The following is a 19,166-nucleotide window of genomic DNA, read 5'->3' as shown; positions in this document are numbered from 1 at the left end:
CATATGTGAGTATCCATTTGGCTTCCCATGTTTTTGTATTGTCTGGTATACTGATATACACATGAGGCGCCCCCTCTTGTCTCTTATCTCATATTTAGCTCTGGATTATTGTGTGAGGAGGAGAGCAGCCATATAATTGTACTACTGAACCAGTCTGTCAAAGTTGGATCACTTCGCCATACTGAAAAGGGTTAGCTGGTACACCCTGAGTTACCAGCCTGCACCTACTAGTACATAAGTGTACTTGGGCCAAATGTGAGTACCCACTTGGCTTTTTTCATTATTCTTATGGTCTGACATATTAATATACACATGAGCACCCCTCTTGTCTTCTATTTCTTTATGGTAGCGTCTATTACATGCATTTATATTGAAATTGGTGTATACTGTCCCTTTAAGCATCTAATCAGGATGCTTCCCTGGGACTTGAAAGGGAGCATTAATCTTGCACATGAAGGCACAGTAATTTTATTTTATTTCTCAGCATAAGGAATTTTACTATGAAAACAGAATTTATGTTTACCTGATAAATTACTTTCTCCAACGGTGTGTCCGGTCCACGGCGTCATCCTTACTTGTGGGATATTCTCTTCCCCAACAGGAAATGGCAAAGAGCCCAGCAAAGCTGGTCACATGATCCCTCCTAGGCTCCGCCTACCCCAGTCATTCGACCGACGTTAAGGAGGAATATTTGCATAGGAGAAACCATATGATACCGTGGTGACTGTAGTTAAAGAAAATAAAATATCAGACCTGATTAAAAAACCAGGGCGGGCCGTGGACCGGACACACCGTTGGAGAAAGTAATTTATCAGGTAAACATAAATTCTGTTTTCTCCAACATAGGTGTGTCCGGTCCACGGCGTCATCCTTACTTGTGGGAACCAATATCAAAGCTTTAGGACACGGATGAAGGGAGGGAGCAAATCAGGTCACCTAAATGGAAGGCACCACGGCTTGCAAAACCTTTCTCCCAAAAATAGCCTCAGAAGAAGCAAAAGTATCAAACTTGTAAAATTTGGTAAAAGTGTGCAGTGAAGACCAAGTCGCTGCCCTACATATCTGATCAACAGAAGCCTCGTTCTTGAAGGCCCATGTGGAAGCCACAGCCCTAGTGGAATGAGCTGTGATTCTTTCGGGAGGCTGCCGTCCGGCAGTCTCGTAAGCCAATCTGATGATGCTTTTAATCCAAAAAGAGAGAGAGGTAGAAGTTGCTTTTTGACCTCTCCTTTTACCGGAATAAACAACAAACAAGGAAGATGTTTGTCTAAAATCCTTTGTAGCATCTAAATAGAATTTTAGAGCGCGAACAACATCCAAATTGTGCAACAAACGTTCCTTCTTCGAAACTGGTTTCGGACACAGAAGGTACGATAATCTCCTGGTTAATGTTTTTGTTAGAAACAACTTTTGGAAGAAAACCAGGTTTAGTACGTAAAACCACCTTATCTGCATGGAACACCAGATAAGGAGGAGAACACTGCAGAGCAGATAATTCTGAAACTCTTCGAGCAGAAGAAATTGCAACCAAAAACAAAACTTTCCAAGATAACAACTTAATATCAACGGAATGTAAGGGTTCAAACGGAACCCCCTGAAGAACTGAAAGAACTAAGTTGAGACTCCAAGGAGGAGTCAAAGGTTTGTAAACAGGCTTGATTCTGACCAGAGCCTGAACAAAGGCTTGAACATCTGGCACAGCTGCCAGCTTTTTGTGAAGTAACACAGACAAGGCAGAAATCTGTCCCTTCAGGGAACTTGCAGATAATCCTTTTTCCAATCCTTCTTGAAGGAAGGATAGAATCCTAGGAATCTTAACCTTGTCCCAAGGGAATCCTTTAGATTCACACCAACAGATATATTTTTTTCCAAATTTTGTGGTAAATCTTTCTAGTTACAGGCTTTCTGGCCTGAACAAGAGTATCGATAACAGAATCTGAGAACCCTCGCTTCGATAAGATCAAGCGTTCAATCTCCAAGCAGTCAGCTGGAGTGAGACCAGATTCGGATGTTCGAACGGACCCTGAACAAGAAGGTCTCGTCTCAAAGGTAGCTTCCATGGTGGAGCCGATGACATATTCACCAGATCTGCATACCAAGTCCTGCGTGGCCACGCAGGAGCTATCAAGATCACCGACGCCCTCTCCTGATTGATCCTGGCTACCAGCCTGGGGATGAGAGGAAACGGCGGGAACACATAAGCTAGTTTGAAGGTCCAAGGTGCTACTAGTGCATCCACTAGAGCCGCCTTGGGATCCCTGGATCTGGACCCGTAGCAAGGAACTTTGAAGTTCTGACGAGAGGCCATCAGATCCATGTCTGGAATGCCCCACAGTTGAGTGACTTGGGCAAAGATTTCCGGATGGAGTTCCCACTCCCCCGGATGCAATGTCTGACGACTCAGAAAATCCGCTTCCCAATTTTCCACTCCTGGGATGTGGATAGCAGACAGGTGGCAGGAGTGAGACTCCGCCCATAGAATGATTTTGGTCACTTCTTCCATCGCTAGGGAACTCCTTGTTCCCCCCTGATGGTTGATGTACGCAACAGTTGTCATGTTGTCTGATTGAAACCGTATGAACTTGGCCCTCGCTAGCTGAGGCCAAGCTTTGAGAGCATTGAATATCGCTCTCAGTTCCAGAATATTTATCGGTAGAAGAGATTCTTCCCGAGACCAAAGACCCTGAGCTTTCAGGGATCCCCAGACCGCGCCCCAGCCCATCAGACTGGCGTCGGTCGTGACAATGACCCACTCTGGTCTGCGGAAGGTCATCCCTTGTGACAGGTTGTCCAGGGACAGCCACCAACGGAGTGAGTCTCTGGTCCTCTGATTTACTTGTATCTTCGGAGACAAGTCTGTATAGTCCCCATTCCACTGACTGAGCATGCACAGTTGTAATGGTCTTAGATGAATGCGCGCAAAAGGAACTATGTCCATTGCCGCTACCATCAAACCTATCACTTCCATGCACTGCGCTATGGAAGGAAGAGGAACGGAATGAAGTATCCGACAAGAGTCTAGAAGTTTTGTTTTTCTGGCTTCTGTCAGAAAAATCCTCATTTCTAAGGAGTCTATTATTGTTCCCAAGAAGGGAACCCTTGTTGACGGAGATAGAGAACTCTTTTCCACGTTCACTTTCCATCCGTGAGATCTGAGAAAGGCCAGGACAATGTCCGTGTGAGCCTTTGCTTGAGGAAGGGACGACGCTTGAATCAGAATGTCGTCCAAGTAAGGTACTACGGCAATGCCCCTTGGTCTTAGCACAGCTAGAAGGGACCCTAGTACCTTTGTGAAAATCCTTGGAGCAGTGGCTAATCCGAAAGGAAGCGCCACGAACTGGTAATGCTTGTCCAGGAATGCGAACCTTAGGAACCGATGATGTTCCTTGTGGATAGGAATATGTAGATACGCATCCTTTAAATCCACCGTGGTCATGAATTGACCTTCCTGGATGGAAGGAAGAATTGTTCGAATGGTTTCCATCTTGAACGATGGAACCTTGAGAAACTTGTTTAAGATCTTGAGATCTAAGATTGGTCTGAACGTTCCCTCTTTTTTGGGAACTATGAACAGATTGGAGTAGAACCCCATCCCTTGTTCTCCTAATGGAACAGGATGAATCACTCCCATTTTTAACAGGTCTTCTACACAATGTAAGAATGCCTGTCTTTTTATGTGGTCTGAAGACAACTGAGACCTGTGGAACCTCCCCCTTGGGGGAAGCCCCTTGAACTCCAGAAAATAACCTTGGGAGACTATTTCTAGCGCCCAAGGATCCAGAACATCTCTTGCCCAAGCCTGAGCGAAGAGAGAGAGTCTGCCCCCCACCAGATCCGGTCCCGGATCGGGGGCCAACATTTCATGCTGTCTTGGTAGCAGTGGCAGGTTTCTTGGCCTGCTTTCCCTTGTTCCAGCCTTGCATTGGTCTCCAAGCTGGCTTGGCTTGAGAAGTATTACCCTCTTGCTTAGAGGACGTAGCACTTTGGGCTGGTCCGTTTCTACGAAAGGGACGAAAATTAGGTTCATTTTTGGCCTTGAAAGGCCGATCCTGAGGAAGGGCGTGGCCCTTACCCCCAGTGATATCAGAGATAATCTCTTTCAAGTCAGGGCCAAACAGCGTTTTCCCCTTGAAAGGAATGTTAAGTAGCTTGTTCTTGGAAGACGCATCAGCTGACCAAGATTTCAACCAAAGCGCTCTGCGCGCCACAATAGCAAACCCAGAATTCTTAGCCGCTAACCTAGCCAATTGCAAAGTGGCGTCTAAGGTGAAAGAATTAGCCAATTTGAGAGCATTGATTCTGTCCATAATCTCCTCATAAGGAGGAGAATCACTATCGACCGCCTTTACCAGCTCATCGAACCAGAAACACGCGGCTGTAGCGACAGGGACAATGCATGAAATTGGTTGTAGAAGGTAACCCTGCTGAACAAACATCTTTTTAAGTAAACCTTCTAATTTTTTATCCATAGGATCTTTGAAAGCACAACTATCTTCTATGGGTATAGTGGTGCGTTTGTTTAAGGTGGAAACCGCTCCCTCGACCTTGGGGACTGTCTGCCATAAGTCCTTTCTGGGGTCGACCATAGGAAACAATTTTTTAAATATGGGGGGAGGGACGAAAGGAATACCGGGCCTTTCCCATTCTTTATTTACAATGTCCGCCACCCGCTTGGGTATAGGAAAAGCTTCTGGGAGCCCCGGGACCTCTAGGAACTTGTCCATTTTACATAGTTTCTCTGGGATGACCAACTTGTCACAATCATCCAGAGTGGATAATACCTCCTTAAGCAGAATGCGGAGATGTTCCAACTTAAATTTAAACGTAATCACATCAGGTTCAGCTTGTTGAGAAATGTTCCCTGAATCAGTAATTTCTCCCTCAGACAAAACCTCCCTGGCCCCATCAGACTGGTTTAGGGGCCCTTCAGAACCATTATTATCAGCGTCGTCATGCTCTTCAGTATCTAAAACAGAGCAGTCGCGCTTACGCTGATAAGTGTTCATTTTGGCTAAAATGTTTTTGACAGAATTATCCATTACAGCCGTTAATTGTTGCATAGTAAGGAGTATTGTCGCGCTAGATGTACTAGGGGCCTCCTGAGTGGGCAAGACTCGTGTAGACGAAGGAGGGAATGAAGCAGTACCATGCTTACTCCCCTCACTTGAGGAATCATCTTGGGCATCATTGTCATTGTCACATAAATCACATTTATTTAAATGAGAAGGAACTCTGGCTTCCCCACATTCAGAACACAGTCTATCTGGTAGTTCAGACATGTTAAACAGTCATAAACTTGATAACAAAGTACAAAAAACGTTTTAAAATAAAACCGTTACTGTCACTTTAAATTTTAAACTGAACACACTTTATTACTGCAATTGCGAAAAAACATGAAGGAATTGTTCAAAATTCACCAAAATTTCACCACAGTGTCTTAAAGCCTAAAAAGTATTGCACACCAAATTTGGAAGCTTTAACCCTTAAAATAACGGAACCGGAGCCGTTTTTAACTTTAACCCCTTTACAGTCCCTGGTATCTGCTTTGCTGAGACCCAACCAAGCCCAAAGGGGAATACGATACCAAATGACGCCTTCAGAAAGTCTTTTCTAAGTATCAGAGCTCCTCACACATGCGACTGCATGTCATGCCTCTCAAAAACAAGTGCGCAACACCGGCGCGAAAATGAGGCTCTGCCTATGATTTGGGAAAGCCCCTAAAGAATAAGGTGTCTAAAACAGTGCCTGCCGATATAATCTTATCAAAATACCCAGATTAAATGATTCCTCAAGGCTAAATATGTATTAATAATGAATCGATTTAGCCCAGAAAAAGTCTACAGTCTTAATAAGCCCTTGTGAAGCCCTTATTTACTATCTTAATAAACATGGCTTACCGGATCCCATAGGGAAAATGACAGCTTCCAGCATTACATCGTCTTGTTAGAATGTGTCATACCTCAAGCAGCAAGAGACTGCTCACTGTTCCCCCAACTGAAGTTAATTGCTCTCAACAGTCCTGTGTGGAACAGCCATGGATTTTAGTAACGGTTGCTAAAATCATTTTCCTCATACAAACAGAAATCTTCATCTCTTTTCTGTTTCTGAGTAAATAGTATATACCAGCACTATTTTAAAATAACAAACTCTTGATTGAATAATAAAAACTACAGTTAAACACTAAAAAACTCTAAGCCATCTCCGTGGAGATGTTGCCTGTACAACGGCAAAGAGAATGACTGGGGTAGGCGGAGCCTAGGAGGGATCATGTGACCAGCTTTGCTGGGCTCTTTGCCATTTCCTGTTGGGGAAGAGAATATCCCACAAGTAAGGATGACGCCGTGGACCGGACACACCTATGTTGGAGAAATCTCATGAAATTATGGTGAAACTCAATGAAATCACAGTAAAGCAGCTGACAGGCTTTTTTTTTCATCTTGCAGATGACAGTATAACAGTAACTGAAGAATAACTGCTCACAAAGCACTATGGTGAGCTGAAGAAATCTTGAGGTAAAATAACTTATTTACATAGAGAGGTTCACGTGACATTTTCTAGTCAGATTTTTACAGATCTGCTGAATTACCTTCAAGTCATTAAGTATATGGGTATGTGGGTATTGATTGTGTTATCCTTCACATTCCTTTCCCTGTGTTCCTCCTACAGAGGATTAAGTGGAACTTTAGGTTTTAAAAATTCTGCACATTACCTCAAAGTTATTAAAAAATACTACAGCAGCAACGTGTTTTTAAAACAAAATATTATGAATCCAGCCCTTTGTCTTTATTTAGCTTTTTTTATATAAACATATAAGGCAAGATTACACATGGAGCGCTAAATATTGCTTTCTTGAAAGCAATATTAGCGATCCACTGAGTAATACCAGCGCACGCTATATTTTATCTGAAACCTTTTAAAAACATTTATGCCTCTTTGTCGGTCAATTCTTACTAGGATTAAGGGTACATACCATTGGGTGAGTGTGATGGATAAACACTAATACGCCCAGCAACAGATTGTAAACCAAGGTTAACATATTTTAGGATAATATGAAACAAACAGAGATTAGGTTTTTCCAAATTCACTGATATTCTAACTTCATTCTGAAAAAAAGTAGAAATATTGTTATAAAATAAACACCATATACATGTAAATAAAATAATAATAAAAGATATATATACAGTATATATATATATATATATATATATATATATATATATATATATATATATATATACTGTATATATATATATATATATATATATATATATACTGTATATATATATATATATATATATATATATATATATATATATATGTATAAATATTTATAACATTACATCAAGGGTGGGCAAATGATGCCCTAGGGCCCAAATTAGGCCTGCAAACTGTTTTTGTACAGCCCACAAGCTAAGAATGGTCATTACATTTTTAAATGTTTAAAAAAAATCAAAAGGAGAATAATATTTCATTACACTTGAAAGTTATAGGAAATATAAATGTCAGCGTCCCTAAATAATGTTTTATTGAAACACAGCCACATTCATTTATTTATATATTGTTTATGGCTGTATTCATGGTTCTGCAGAGTTTGGTAGTTGACTGCGCTCTCATTGATTTGCACTGCTGCTCGGTGCACTACAATAATACATGTTGATATGGACACATTATTCCCAACTCAAAGGAAAGCTATAATCAAAAAAAATTAGAAAATTCAAAATGGATTCTCAGCATTGCAGACTTTCTTCACAAAAAGAAAAAAATAACAACGAGGCTTCAAGCAAAGTAAGATTTTGAGTGGCTCCCATATTTTTAAATTCTGTCAATAAATATTTATAGAGATTTATTTTCTCTCTTGTTATAGAAGTACATACATCATGGCCTTGATTTTGCCAAGTAAGTATAATATTCTATTCATATATTTACTGTCTGTTTGCTGACCCCTGCATCACATGAAGGTTGTGTAAGGAAACACACAGAGCAGAATGAGATAATAGCAGCGGTATTAAGAGATTTCTGTAGGAAGAGTATAACTCCACTAGAAGTATTCTCAGTGCGTCAGGTTGCGCTCGTATTACAAGTTGAAATGAAACAGTTTTTGCTTGCACGCTAACCCAACGTGCTGACGAAAACTAACTAAGAATATGGCATGCACGATAACGTATTTCCCCATAGAAGTCAATGTAGTAAAAAAAAAAGTGGAAGAAAACCCTACGCACACACAAGCCTGATTGCGTATTCTCAAGTGCACTAACCCAACATGAAAATATGAATATTTCCCATTCCAATATTCTTCACATAGAAGAATATGTGCTATTTATTCAGCAATACATATTTCTATTTATTTATATCTGATGGTTTTTTTAACAAATATATATAAATACCTTGCTTAAACGTGAAGCCCAGTGGATCTTCAAACTTGGAACCATACATCCAGGTGGATTAAACACCACCCCAGATTTCAAAAACCTTATTTGATCCCTTAAGGTAGTGCCACCTGCTTGGGGTATTACCCAGGGTCATTGTGGCTACGTCTAGCTTCCAGCTCCATTGTTCTTAGGAACAATGTTAGCTGACCGCTTACGACACATCCTGATGGAGGGGATACCCCCCACTTTGGTTGTGGAAGCCTGGACCCTGAGGTAGAATTACCTTTGTATGCACCTTAGACCTTATTCCGGGGTTTTCATCTCATCACTCCTCGACATGAATAAGTCACTAGAGGGACTATTTTTACCTAGGTCACCTACAAGCTGGCCTTTCTTACATTTCTGAATTTGTGTGTTGAGGAGAAATATTTATTAGATGTAATTAAGATATATTCCCATACATTACCATTCATTACTTTAACATACGATAAGGAATATCTTTGAGACATAGTGGGGCATCCACCTTAAGATTGGATTGCGAATATTGATGTAATCACATAGCCTTTCCCCAGTCTCAGCTTAACAAGTTATGCTTCTGTGAGAATTCACAATATAATTAGGAGAATATCTCTATTGGGCTCAGTATTTATACATGGCCATAACAATACAGTTGAATTGATGCACTAATACCTTAACAGTCTTGGGGTTAATGGTAAATAGATTTGTACTCAATCAACTATAGTACATTATCTACCTGTCCACATTTCCACTGGAAAACATAATTATAATTATATGTTTCGGCATACAGATCCTGGGGGTATACAGTTAGTAAAGAGCCCCCTTAGGATTTGCAGCCATTCTACATCATTGTATGAGTTGATAACAAGTACAGCAAGTACCATCACATTTTTTTGTATTTAATTGTATATTTTATTTGTGTACATGAATTGTTGTCTTTTATGCATGAAAGTGACCGAGAAGGTTTATCACTCACTGTCACATGTATATGATTGTCACATTATGGGAATTAACAGTGTTAAGACACAACGTATTGTTTATTATAACCATAGCTACCGTTGCTATGACGATGTATATACACGCTGACACTTGAAAATGCCGATCAGTGCCAATATTACGGCGATTTAAGGCAAATCCTGAATATATCAGAAGGCATTCCAGCACTTATTTATTTGATACACACTATATATCTTCTGTGTAAGAATTAATATATGACGGCATTACATACAACACTGCTTGTAAGTCTCACATAGTATTGCCGCGAAACCGGAAGTGAGATAACATCACTTCCGGTAGGTACTAACACAGTGGTTCCACACTCGATATTTTGCGCACTTTTGGAGTAACACTGGATTGGTGAGATGTTGTTTTGAAACACTATAAATTGTGATATGTTTGTTTGTAAGTTGATGCTGATGAAGGGGTTGTGAACCCCGAAAACGTTCCATTAAAGAAGTTTGTGGAAGTCCTGAGAGTGCATCTGTTTCTGTTACATATACCTTTCATATTTGCACCCAGGCTGATGTCTCTTGGTGGGCTGAACTGGAAATTGTTTGCATATATATATATATATACATATACACACAGTATATATATATATATATATATAGGGAAGTTTTACTCTGTGAAAAGAATTACTGGGCTAAAAAGAAGCTGCACCCAGGTGGTAAATCGCCATAGAACAGGCTAACAATGTTATTGAGCTTGTTGTTCATTCCTAAGAGTGTGCTTCTCTCTGTGTGTATTAAGTCTTCCTATGGGAAAAAGAGGCAACCAGATGTAGACTCCTTGCTCAGTGCGCCTAGAGGAATATAGCTTCACCACACCGACAAGGCCAAATGAAGGCCAAAACGATCTTCTGGGGTTGTTGAGTTCATTGTTCAGACAGGAATTGCCTGGTATTTCAGCACTGGACTAACCATAATAGGTGGGATCAGACTGATATACTACAGGAAAGTTCTACTCTATGAAAAGCATTACTGGGCTTAAAAGAAGCTGCACCCAGGTGGTAAATCCCCACAGAACAGGCTAACAATGTTACTGAGCTGGTGTTCATTCCTGTGAATCTGGTAAATCCTAGTGTTTCAAAAAACACTAGGATTTACCATCACTTTAAAGCCCTTTGCCTGCCTATTTTTTTCCAACACCTGACATCATATCTTTAGGTCTTTATAACTTTTTTGTGCAATATTTTTTTAAATAATTGTATTAGATTGTGTTATTTTGAGTGTAACTGTACTTTGTAATGTATTTTTGATGTGCTTTGTGACACTTTCTTGTTTTGTGAAACAGTTAAACAGAGCTCTGAGGACGCACAATCCTGACGAGCGTTAACTTCAATTGTAATCAATTGTAATTCCTGCTGCCTCTGGCACCCAAGGGGTTAGCCCAGACCCCTAGTTTATTTTGATCATGACAACATAAAAAGGAAGAGTGGTCAAAATAATTGTTGCTGAGGACAGTGTGAATGTGCTTCACAGATAAATGGTGTGCAGAATGCTGCCTGCAGAGGGCAGCACTTAGACTGAAGTAGAGAACAAATACCGCAAGTGTTCTATATGGCATTCTGAGATAAAAAAAATATGTTTCATCTGGATACTGTTCATTAGTGAAAGACAATTTTTTTTATGATCCAAAAAGCCGATTCAGGCAGGAGTTGTTTTATAGCAAGATACTGGTTGTGCACATATTTTGCTGACAGCTTTATAAAGATAGCTCTTCTACCTAAATTACATGCAAGTTCACCCAAGCAGCAAAAAAATGGAAGCTACTTACAAAGGAAGTACTTGTTCAGCAAATGTGAAATCTCTTTACAGCAATATTTTTGAAAATCAGCTGGGGTAGCAGAAAAGAAGATGTGAAAATCTGATAAGGCACAGAAGCATACATACTGTAGCTATCCAAACTGTAAGAAGTATGATAGCAGTAATGTGCAAAAGCCTGTAGTGTAACAGCCATACCTAGTTCATAAAGGGTATTTTTTAGCAAGCAACTTAACATAATAGGAGATTAGTTATTAAAGCACTGCTGGAACCTAAGCCATTTAGAACTGTGTTTTTTTCAGCAGCTGTTTTCCCTGTTACATTTAAGAAACGTTTATTAGCTAAAATTATATTAATGGATATCATGCAATAGATTATTTAACTCTCTAAAGGGAAAGTCTAGCCAAAATTAAACTTTCATGATTCGGATAGGGCATGCAATTTTAAACAAATTTCTAATTTACTTTTATCATCAAAATTGCTTTGCACTCTTGGTATTCTTTGTTGAAAGCTAAATCTATGTAGGCTCATATTATCTCAGTGCATTTTGACAGCTTTTCACAGCTAGACTGCGCTAGTTTGTGTGTGCCTTATAGATAACATTGTGCTCACTCCAGTGGAGTTATTTATGAGTCAGCACTGATTGGCTAAAATGCATGTCTGTCAAAAGAACTGAGATAAGGGGGGGTCTGCAGAGGCTTATTATTATAATTTATTATTATCAGTTATTTGTAGAGCGCCAACAGATTCCGCAGCGCTGTAAAAAGAGGGTAGTACAACAAAACAATTAAAGGGATCAGATGGGTAGAGGGCCCTGCCAAGAGTTGCACTGTTGTAATTAGCTCTTAAGAAGGTGATCTACAGACAGCTGGACTTAAGGGGGTTCAAGGGATAGCAATGGAGGAGTGGAACTGGTATAAAGTAAGGTTAGCATAGGTTGTATGCATCCCTGAACAGTAGAGTCTTTAGGGAGCGCTTGAAGCTTTCAAAACTAGGGGAGAGTCTTGTGGGGCGAGGCAGAGAGTTCCACAAGATGGGAGCCAGTCTGGAGAAGTCCTGTAAACGGGAGTGCGATGAGGTAACCAGAGAGGAGGAGAGTAGGAGGTCATGAGCAGAGCGAAGGGGACGGGAGGGAGAGTATCTGGAGGCAAGGTCTGAGATATAGGGGGGAGCAGTGCAGTTGAGGGCTTTGTATGTCAGAGTGAGAATTTTGTGTTTGATCCTAGAGGCAAGAGGAAGCTAGTGAAGGGATTGGCAGAGAGGCGCAGCAGATGAAGAGCCTGGCAGAGGCATTCATTATGGATTGTAAAGGAGCTAGGCGGCAGGTGGGGAGACCAGAGAGGACAGAGTTGCAGTAATCAAGGCGGGAAAGAATGAGTGGTAATTTTGGAGATGTTTTTTTTTTTTTTTTTTTTTTAATTTCAAATTTTTATTGGTAAAGAATTCTCAATTACAGCAATGACATAGTAAATGATTTGGAGCATGCAGGCTCCTACATAAAGTATAAGCAGAAAAATTGGAACAGTAATAATATTTCAGATCAGAATGTGTTCATAAAATGAAAAATGGGCGAAATATAGCTCAAATCAGATGAGGTGGGTTAGCTGGGGTGGGGGAAGGGACTGGGGAGAAAGGGAAGGAAGTATTGGAGTTAAAGGTAGAGATTTAGTTCGTATGCAGAGGGTACATGGAGAGGGTTGCCTAGTGTGTGTTTACTCTAGTGTTCGGGGCCCAAGTAATGGTGTGGTTAGATTGCCAGTCTGCCCACACTAGTTCAAATAGGTCTGAATTATTTAGAGAGTAAAAGATAGGTTTCTCCATGTTGTAGATGTATGCCATATAGTTTAGGATGCATGACCATTTTGGGGGCGTCTCGGCTTTCCATGCCTTGGCTATTGTCGCTTTAGTAGCTGTTAGCAAATAGATTGCTAGGTATGCTTGGTGTTTAGGTAATTTAGTAATGCCTATGTGTAAAAGGGCATTAGGAGGGGTTATAGGAAGTGTTATGCCTAATCTCCCTAGCGTACGGAAGCAGGTGCTCCATAAGGGTTTTAACTTAGGGCATTCCCACCATATGTGTAGAGAATCTCCCTTTTTGCCGCAATTACGCCAGCATAGGGGAGAGGCAGAGACAAACATTTTGTTAAGTCTTGCAGGGGTAAGGTACCAGTTCGTTAAGAGTTTGTAATAGGTTTCGAAGAGTGTAACACAGTGTAGTGCTTTTTTGGTGAGGGAGATTACATGTTGCCATACTTCTGGGGGCAGAGTCAGGTTCAGAACTGATTCCCATGTGAGTAAGTGAGGAAGCTTATTCTCAGGGTCTGAGTTTCCTATTAAGGTGTAATGCATTGATAATGGTCTGTGTAGTTTGTTACCTTGTTGCCAAGTCGTTTCCCAGAGTGTACGGGGTCGGTGCAACTCGGGTCGAAATCCCCAACTAATAAGAAAGCTCTTTAGTCTTGTATATTCATATGTCATGTACCTGGGTAAGTTGGAGCCAGCCTTTGTTTCTGAGAGTGTCATGAAGCTCGGGGTTGGTGAAGCAACCCAAATGTCAGCTACTGTTTGTATTCCAATGCTTGTCCAGCCATAAGGATGTGAGTCAGGTAAGCCTCGTAGGAGACCCGTCAAGGGAGTAATAGGTGAGGGATGTGGGGCGATGTGTGGATAGTGTCTTAGCTTATCCCACATGGCGAGGCATTCTCGTATTATGTTGTTGCTAATGTCTGTGGTACGTCTTAGGTGGGCAGGAATCCAAATTAAGTCGGGTAAAAATATGTGGTTTGGGAGGGAGGCTTGTTCTATGGTTTTCCATTTACTAGGGGAGTCTTTCGCACCCCATTGCGAGATGTGAGTGAGCATGGCTCCTTCGTAATACCTAGTTATCGATGGGGAGGCTATACCTCCTCTACTAAGGGGGCTTTGAAGGATTTTATGCGCCACTCTGGGGGGTTTGTGTTGCCATATATATTTTGTAAATTCACTCTGAAATTGGTGGAGGAGATATCCCGGGATACGAAGAGGTAGACATCTAAATAAATAAGTAATTTTGGGTAGAAAAGACATCTTAAGGGCCGTTAACCTACCTATCCATGAGATGTAAGTGTAGTCCCATTTGTCTTTCAGGGTGCGCAGTTCGGCTAAAAGGGGCAGATAGTTGTCTTTGATCATCTGAGGGATATTGTTCGATATCTTAACACCTAAATGGGAGATGAAGTTGTTAACGCAGTGTACTCTATATTGAGCCCTTAGGGTGTCAACTGTGCTCTGTGGAATTCCCCAGGTAAAGATTTCTGTTTTATCTAGGTTTAATTTGTAGAGTGACATGTCTCCAAAGGAGTCTAAGATTTCTATCAGTCTCGGGAATGAGGATAGAGGGTCTGATGAGACTATTGTGATGTCGTCAGCAAAGAGTGCAATTTTGTGAATAGTGCCATGTAGGCGGATGCCGTCAATTTTTTTATCTTGTCTGATTTGTTCTGCTAATGGCTCGATTGCCAGGGCAAAAAGAAGATTGGAGATGTTTTTAAGGTGGAAGCGGCAGGCTTTAGCCAAGGACTGAATGTGAGGAGTGAAGGAAAGATCTCAGTCAAATGTGACCCCGAGACATCGGGCATGCGGGGTAGGGGTAATGATGGAGTTGTCGACAGTTATAGAGATATTGGGGGTGAAGATTTTGGAAGGGGGGAAAATGAGGAGCTCAGTTTTGGAGAGATTTAGCTTGAGGTAGTGAGAGGACATCCAGGAAGAGATGTGAGAAAGACAGTTAGTGACACGGGTTAGCAAGAAAGGAGATAGGTCTGGTGCAGAGAAGTAGATTTGGGTGTCATCGGCATACAAATGATATTGGAAACCGTGGGTCTTAATTAGGGAACCTAGTGATGACATATAGATTGAGAAGAGAAGGGGACCGAGGACAGAGCCTTGTGGTACTCCGACAGAAAGTGGTGATGGGGCAGAGGAGGCCCCAGAGAAGGCTACACTAAAGGTACAGTTTGACAGGTAGGAAGAGAGCCACGACAGGGCTGTGTCACAGATGCCGAAGGATTGGAGGGTTTGGAGCAAAAGAGGGTGGTCGACAATGTCAAAGGCTGCGGACAGATCAAGGAGGATAAGCAGAGAGAAGTGGCCTTTTCATTTTGCTGTAAGTAGGTCATTGGTGACCTTAACAATAGCTGTCTCTGTGGAGTGATAGGGACGAAATCCAGATTACAGCGGGTCAAGAAGGGAGTTTAAAGTAAGGAAATGGGATAGGCGTGCATATACTAGTTTTTCGAGAAGCTTTGAGGCAAGAGGGAGGAGGGAAATAGGGCGGTAGTTGGATGGGGAGGTAGGATCAAGAGGCTTAGATACAAGGTAATCACAGGTAATCACAGAGGAAAAAAGAATATTAATATAACTATTAGTTTTGCAAAACTGAGGAATGGGTAATCTATCTTTTGAAACAATAACAATTCTGGAATAGACTGTCCCTTTAATGACACAGTCATGCCCTGTATGTTGTGTGTCCTTAAGGTTTTTTTTCCCCTGTAATAGCACAGGATTTTGCAGAAAGTGTTGAGATGCGCTATTACAACATGCCTCACATCTGGAGGTATTGGGCTGCAGCACTGTCTTCCTGTTGTCATTGAGAGCCATGCTATTTAACCCTTCAAAGAAAAACAACAGCCAACATACCCTGTATTTTGGATGTTGTTAAGGAGTTAACATAGAAATTGATTATATGGACAAACAGATTTATCTAAATGCCAGTTTTCAAAATATGCTGTAGTTTACTCTTCTTATTATTTAATAACAAACATTGCATTTATATTCTAAATGTAGAAATGAAAATCGGTATCTGAGCACTGAATAGTTTGTAAATAACAGCTAATAAACTGAATATTATTTTAAATTAGTTCACATTATAATATAAAATTCTGGACTTTTTTTTTGCCATGTTCTGAAATTCCATCAAAGTAAAGTAACTTATGATGCAAACTACTGTGCACAAAATATTTATTTCTGTTTTGTTTGAAAGTAATAAAGCTATATACTACATACTTGAATGGATGTCATCTCTGCATAACCTCTCCAACTAAAGCCAGGAAACTGGAGGGGATCATACCCAAACCGAACTCCTCTTCCAGAAGGGGTAATACCATCCTCAATTTCATATTTCAGTTGATGGAGATCAGGTAAGTAGTAGTTTGTTGTAGGCCTTGAAGAGGAAATGAAAAGGTTACACAGCTTCTACGCAAATTTTGTAGGTAAGAAAATTGTGGGGTTAAACACGTGGAGTTCCACAGTAGGTAGTATAAAAATAATATGCTCTGAAAAATTAAATCATGTCATTTTTCCACAACAATGTTCCTTTAATTAAGTTCATATATTGAAAAAGAGAGAACTGGCACAACCAGTTAATAAACAAGGCCTTATTAGTTTGTTCTATGTTTAATTCCAACTTTGGGATAGGGATGAGTGAATGTTTTGCAACATTCCAAAAATGAAACTAATTTTAAAACATTAGTTTGTTCATTTCAAATTTCAAATGTTTGTACAACATTCTAACATTTCTAATGCTTTCTTTAAATGTAATATTCAATTCGAATTATGCAATATTCGAATTTGAAAAATGTGAATAATTATATTTGTATTACTATTTCTAATTCACTCTTTAAATGTAATATTCGAATTATGCAATATTGGAAATAGAAACATTCAAATTGATATATTTGTATCTATTATATAACAATTTACTAAATTCCCTACCACATGAACTATTGAACTTATGAACAGTATTTGTTAAATTGAATGTTACATTCAAAATTTGGAATGTGGATATTCGATTTAATTATGAACAATCGAAAATTGGAAATAATTACCAAATTTTAATGGATATTCATTCTCATCAACATTCGATTTTTCAAAAGAATGTCCACAAGACTATTCATTCTACCAAACGAATTACACTTTCAGCACATTGGCCTATCCCTCCTCTGGGAGTAGCATTTTATTATTATTATTATTATTATTATTATTGGTTATTTGTAGAGCCCCAACAGATTCCACAGCGCTATAAAAATAGGTGGTTTACAAGGTAACATTTATAGGGATATATGGGTAAAATTTCTTGTGGCTGTAAAGTAAAGCTTCTAGACTGTTTTACCCTAAATGTGCAGCAGTTTTTAGTTTGTTTCATGGTCTTATATGAGCATACAGTTATATTTTTATTTTGTGCATGCATGACTTATTAGTTTATATATTTTCCAATATTTTATACCTATTGTTTACTGAATAAATGTAAAATATTGCGTAGGCGGTAGTGGGGAGCCAGGTTCCCGGAACCAGCGAGCAGGGCGTGATATAGCAGGGCGGGACCGCGCTGGAAATCCCGCGATAACTAGTTGGCCATCTTGGAGTCCCGGCAGTGATAGCGGGGCGCGGCGCAATGAGAGAGTTTGTTGGCCATCAGTAAGTCCCCATAGCAATGGAGACGGAGCGGCGCCATATGGGAATACCAGGGGGGGGGGGTGTGGGGCATACGCCCATGCAGAAGGAGCACAGCATGGCAGACAGTAAGCAGGGGTATCAGAAATTGGCGTGCGGCAGGGAGAGGGGCGTTTATGTGGTGAGAAATGGGATAAATTATAGCAAGGTATCTGAGTTGAGCGAGAAGCGACAGGGGGCACAGAGTAGAGGGGGTAGGTGTGGGGGTCCCGGAGGGCCCAGCACTGGGGGCAACAGGAACATGGAAGTTAGGAAGATAGGCACATGAGCAGGCAGAGCGCGTCAGGGCTAGAGAGACGAGGCTCAGTAGTATGTCTGGTAGCGATGAGGAAAGGGAGCGGAGGTGGGTGGATGTATACAACTGTGGGCAGAAAAATCAGAGGCCACAAAAAAGATATAGAACAGAAGAAATAGGAAGAGGCAAGCCTAGGACGATAAGGGACGTGGAAGGAAACACTTATGTCATGGTAGAAGAGGATAAGGAAAGGGAAGGCATGATATGCGGAGACAGGGAGGGAAAGAATGAGAGGCACAGGGAGTGGGGATCAGGGGATGAATCAGGAGAAAACAGAAAATGCAAAAATAATAATACTAATTTGAATCCATTTCAGAGGGAAATGGAGAGTAGCACAGCAAGGTGCTCAACGAGTGGAAGGGATGGAGATCCCAAGGGAAAAAGCGACAGAGGAGAGTGGAACACTGAAGGAGGTGGGGACAAGGAGAGTGAACAGAATGTGCAACCAAAACAAGGTAAGAAAATAATGTACTGCAGAGATTTGGGGTCAGACAGTTCATCCGACTGGGATTCGGATGATGAAAGATTACAGGGCGAGGGTAATAGGAGAATTTTAAAATTTGTAAAGAAAATTGACTCAAAACAAGGTAAAAAGGGGGAGAGAGAAATCACGGCAGGTGGGGGGGATAGCGAAGGGGAATTTAACGCAGATGACGAGGTCACAGGGACAAATCTAATGCCTTTGACAACTCATTTAAAAGCTAAAATTGTAATGAAGGCACAAAAAGGAAAATACGTAGATGTGTTCGAAATTACGAGGGAAGCAGTGGCTTTAAAATCTAGAAGCGAAGAGGGGAAGGTGAAGAAATTGAAGCAGTCATTCCCAGAGTGGGTAGAAGGGATGGTAATATACCCAGAATGTTTTCTATCTGGCAATCCGGGGAAGGTAAAGGGAATGTTAAGATATGTACATTTAATAGCGGAATGTTACACAACATACAGGGTTTTGGATGGAAAGACTACGATGGTGAATTTAGAAGGGGGAATTTGCAGTTGGGGGACAAGGGAAGGAAAGAGTTTGGAATTAAAATACTAGACATGTGGACACGTTTGATAAAGCCAGCAGACAGCGTGGCGCAGAGGCCAGTAGCATTAACACTGGGCAGGTCAGGGAGAATGGAAGGGAAGGAATGATGGGCATACAATGAGAAGAGATGCAACAGAGGTAATGGGTGTAAATTCAGACACATATGTAGATATTGTGGGGGTTTTCATGCGGGGGCCGATTGTAGA

General features: G+C 40.8%; 1 protein-coding gene across 1 annotated transcript in view; it reads right to left on the bottom strand.

The window, feature by feature from the left end:
* Positions 1 to 19,166, bottom strand: part of LAMA3 (laminin subunit alpha 3) — a 573,745-nt gene that overhangs the window by 241,500 nt on the left and 313,079 nt on the right. Inside the window, exons 22-23 of the mRNA XM_053714980.1 lie at positions 16,193 to 16,349; positions 6,971 to 7,103 (exon numbers count right to left, since the gene is read on the bottom strand). Coding sequence (XP_053570955.1) covers positions 6,971 to 7,103; positions 16,193 to 16,349 — 290 coding nt within the window. The remainder of the gene's footprint in view (positions 1 to 6,970; positions 7,104 to 16,192; positions 16,350 to 19,166) is intronic.

The sequence above is a fragment of the Bombina bombina genome, chromosome 5 (genome assembly GCF_027579735.1).
Source record: "Bombina bombina isolate aBomBom1 chromosome 5, aBomBom1.pri, whole genome shotgun sequence".
Lineage (NCBI taxonomy): Eukaryota > Metazoa > Chordata > Amphibia > Anura > Bombinatoridae > Bombina > Bombina bombina.
The sequence above is the reverse complement of the archived record's forward strand: the minus strand, read 5'-3'. Positions and strand labels throughout refer to the sequence as shown.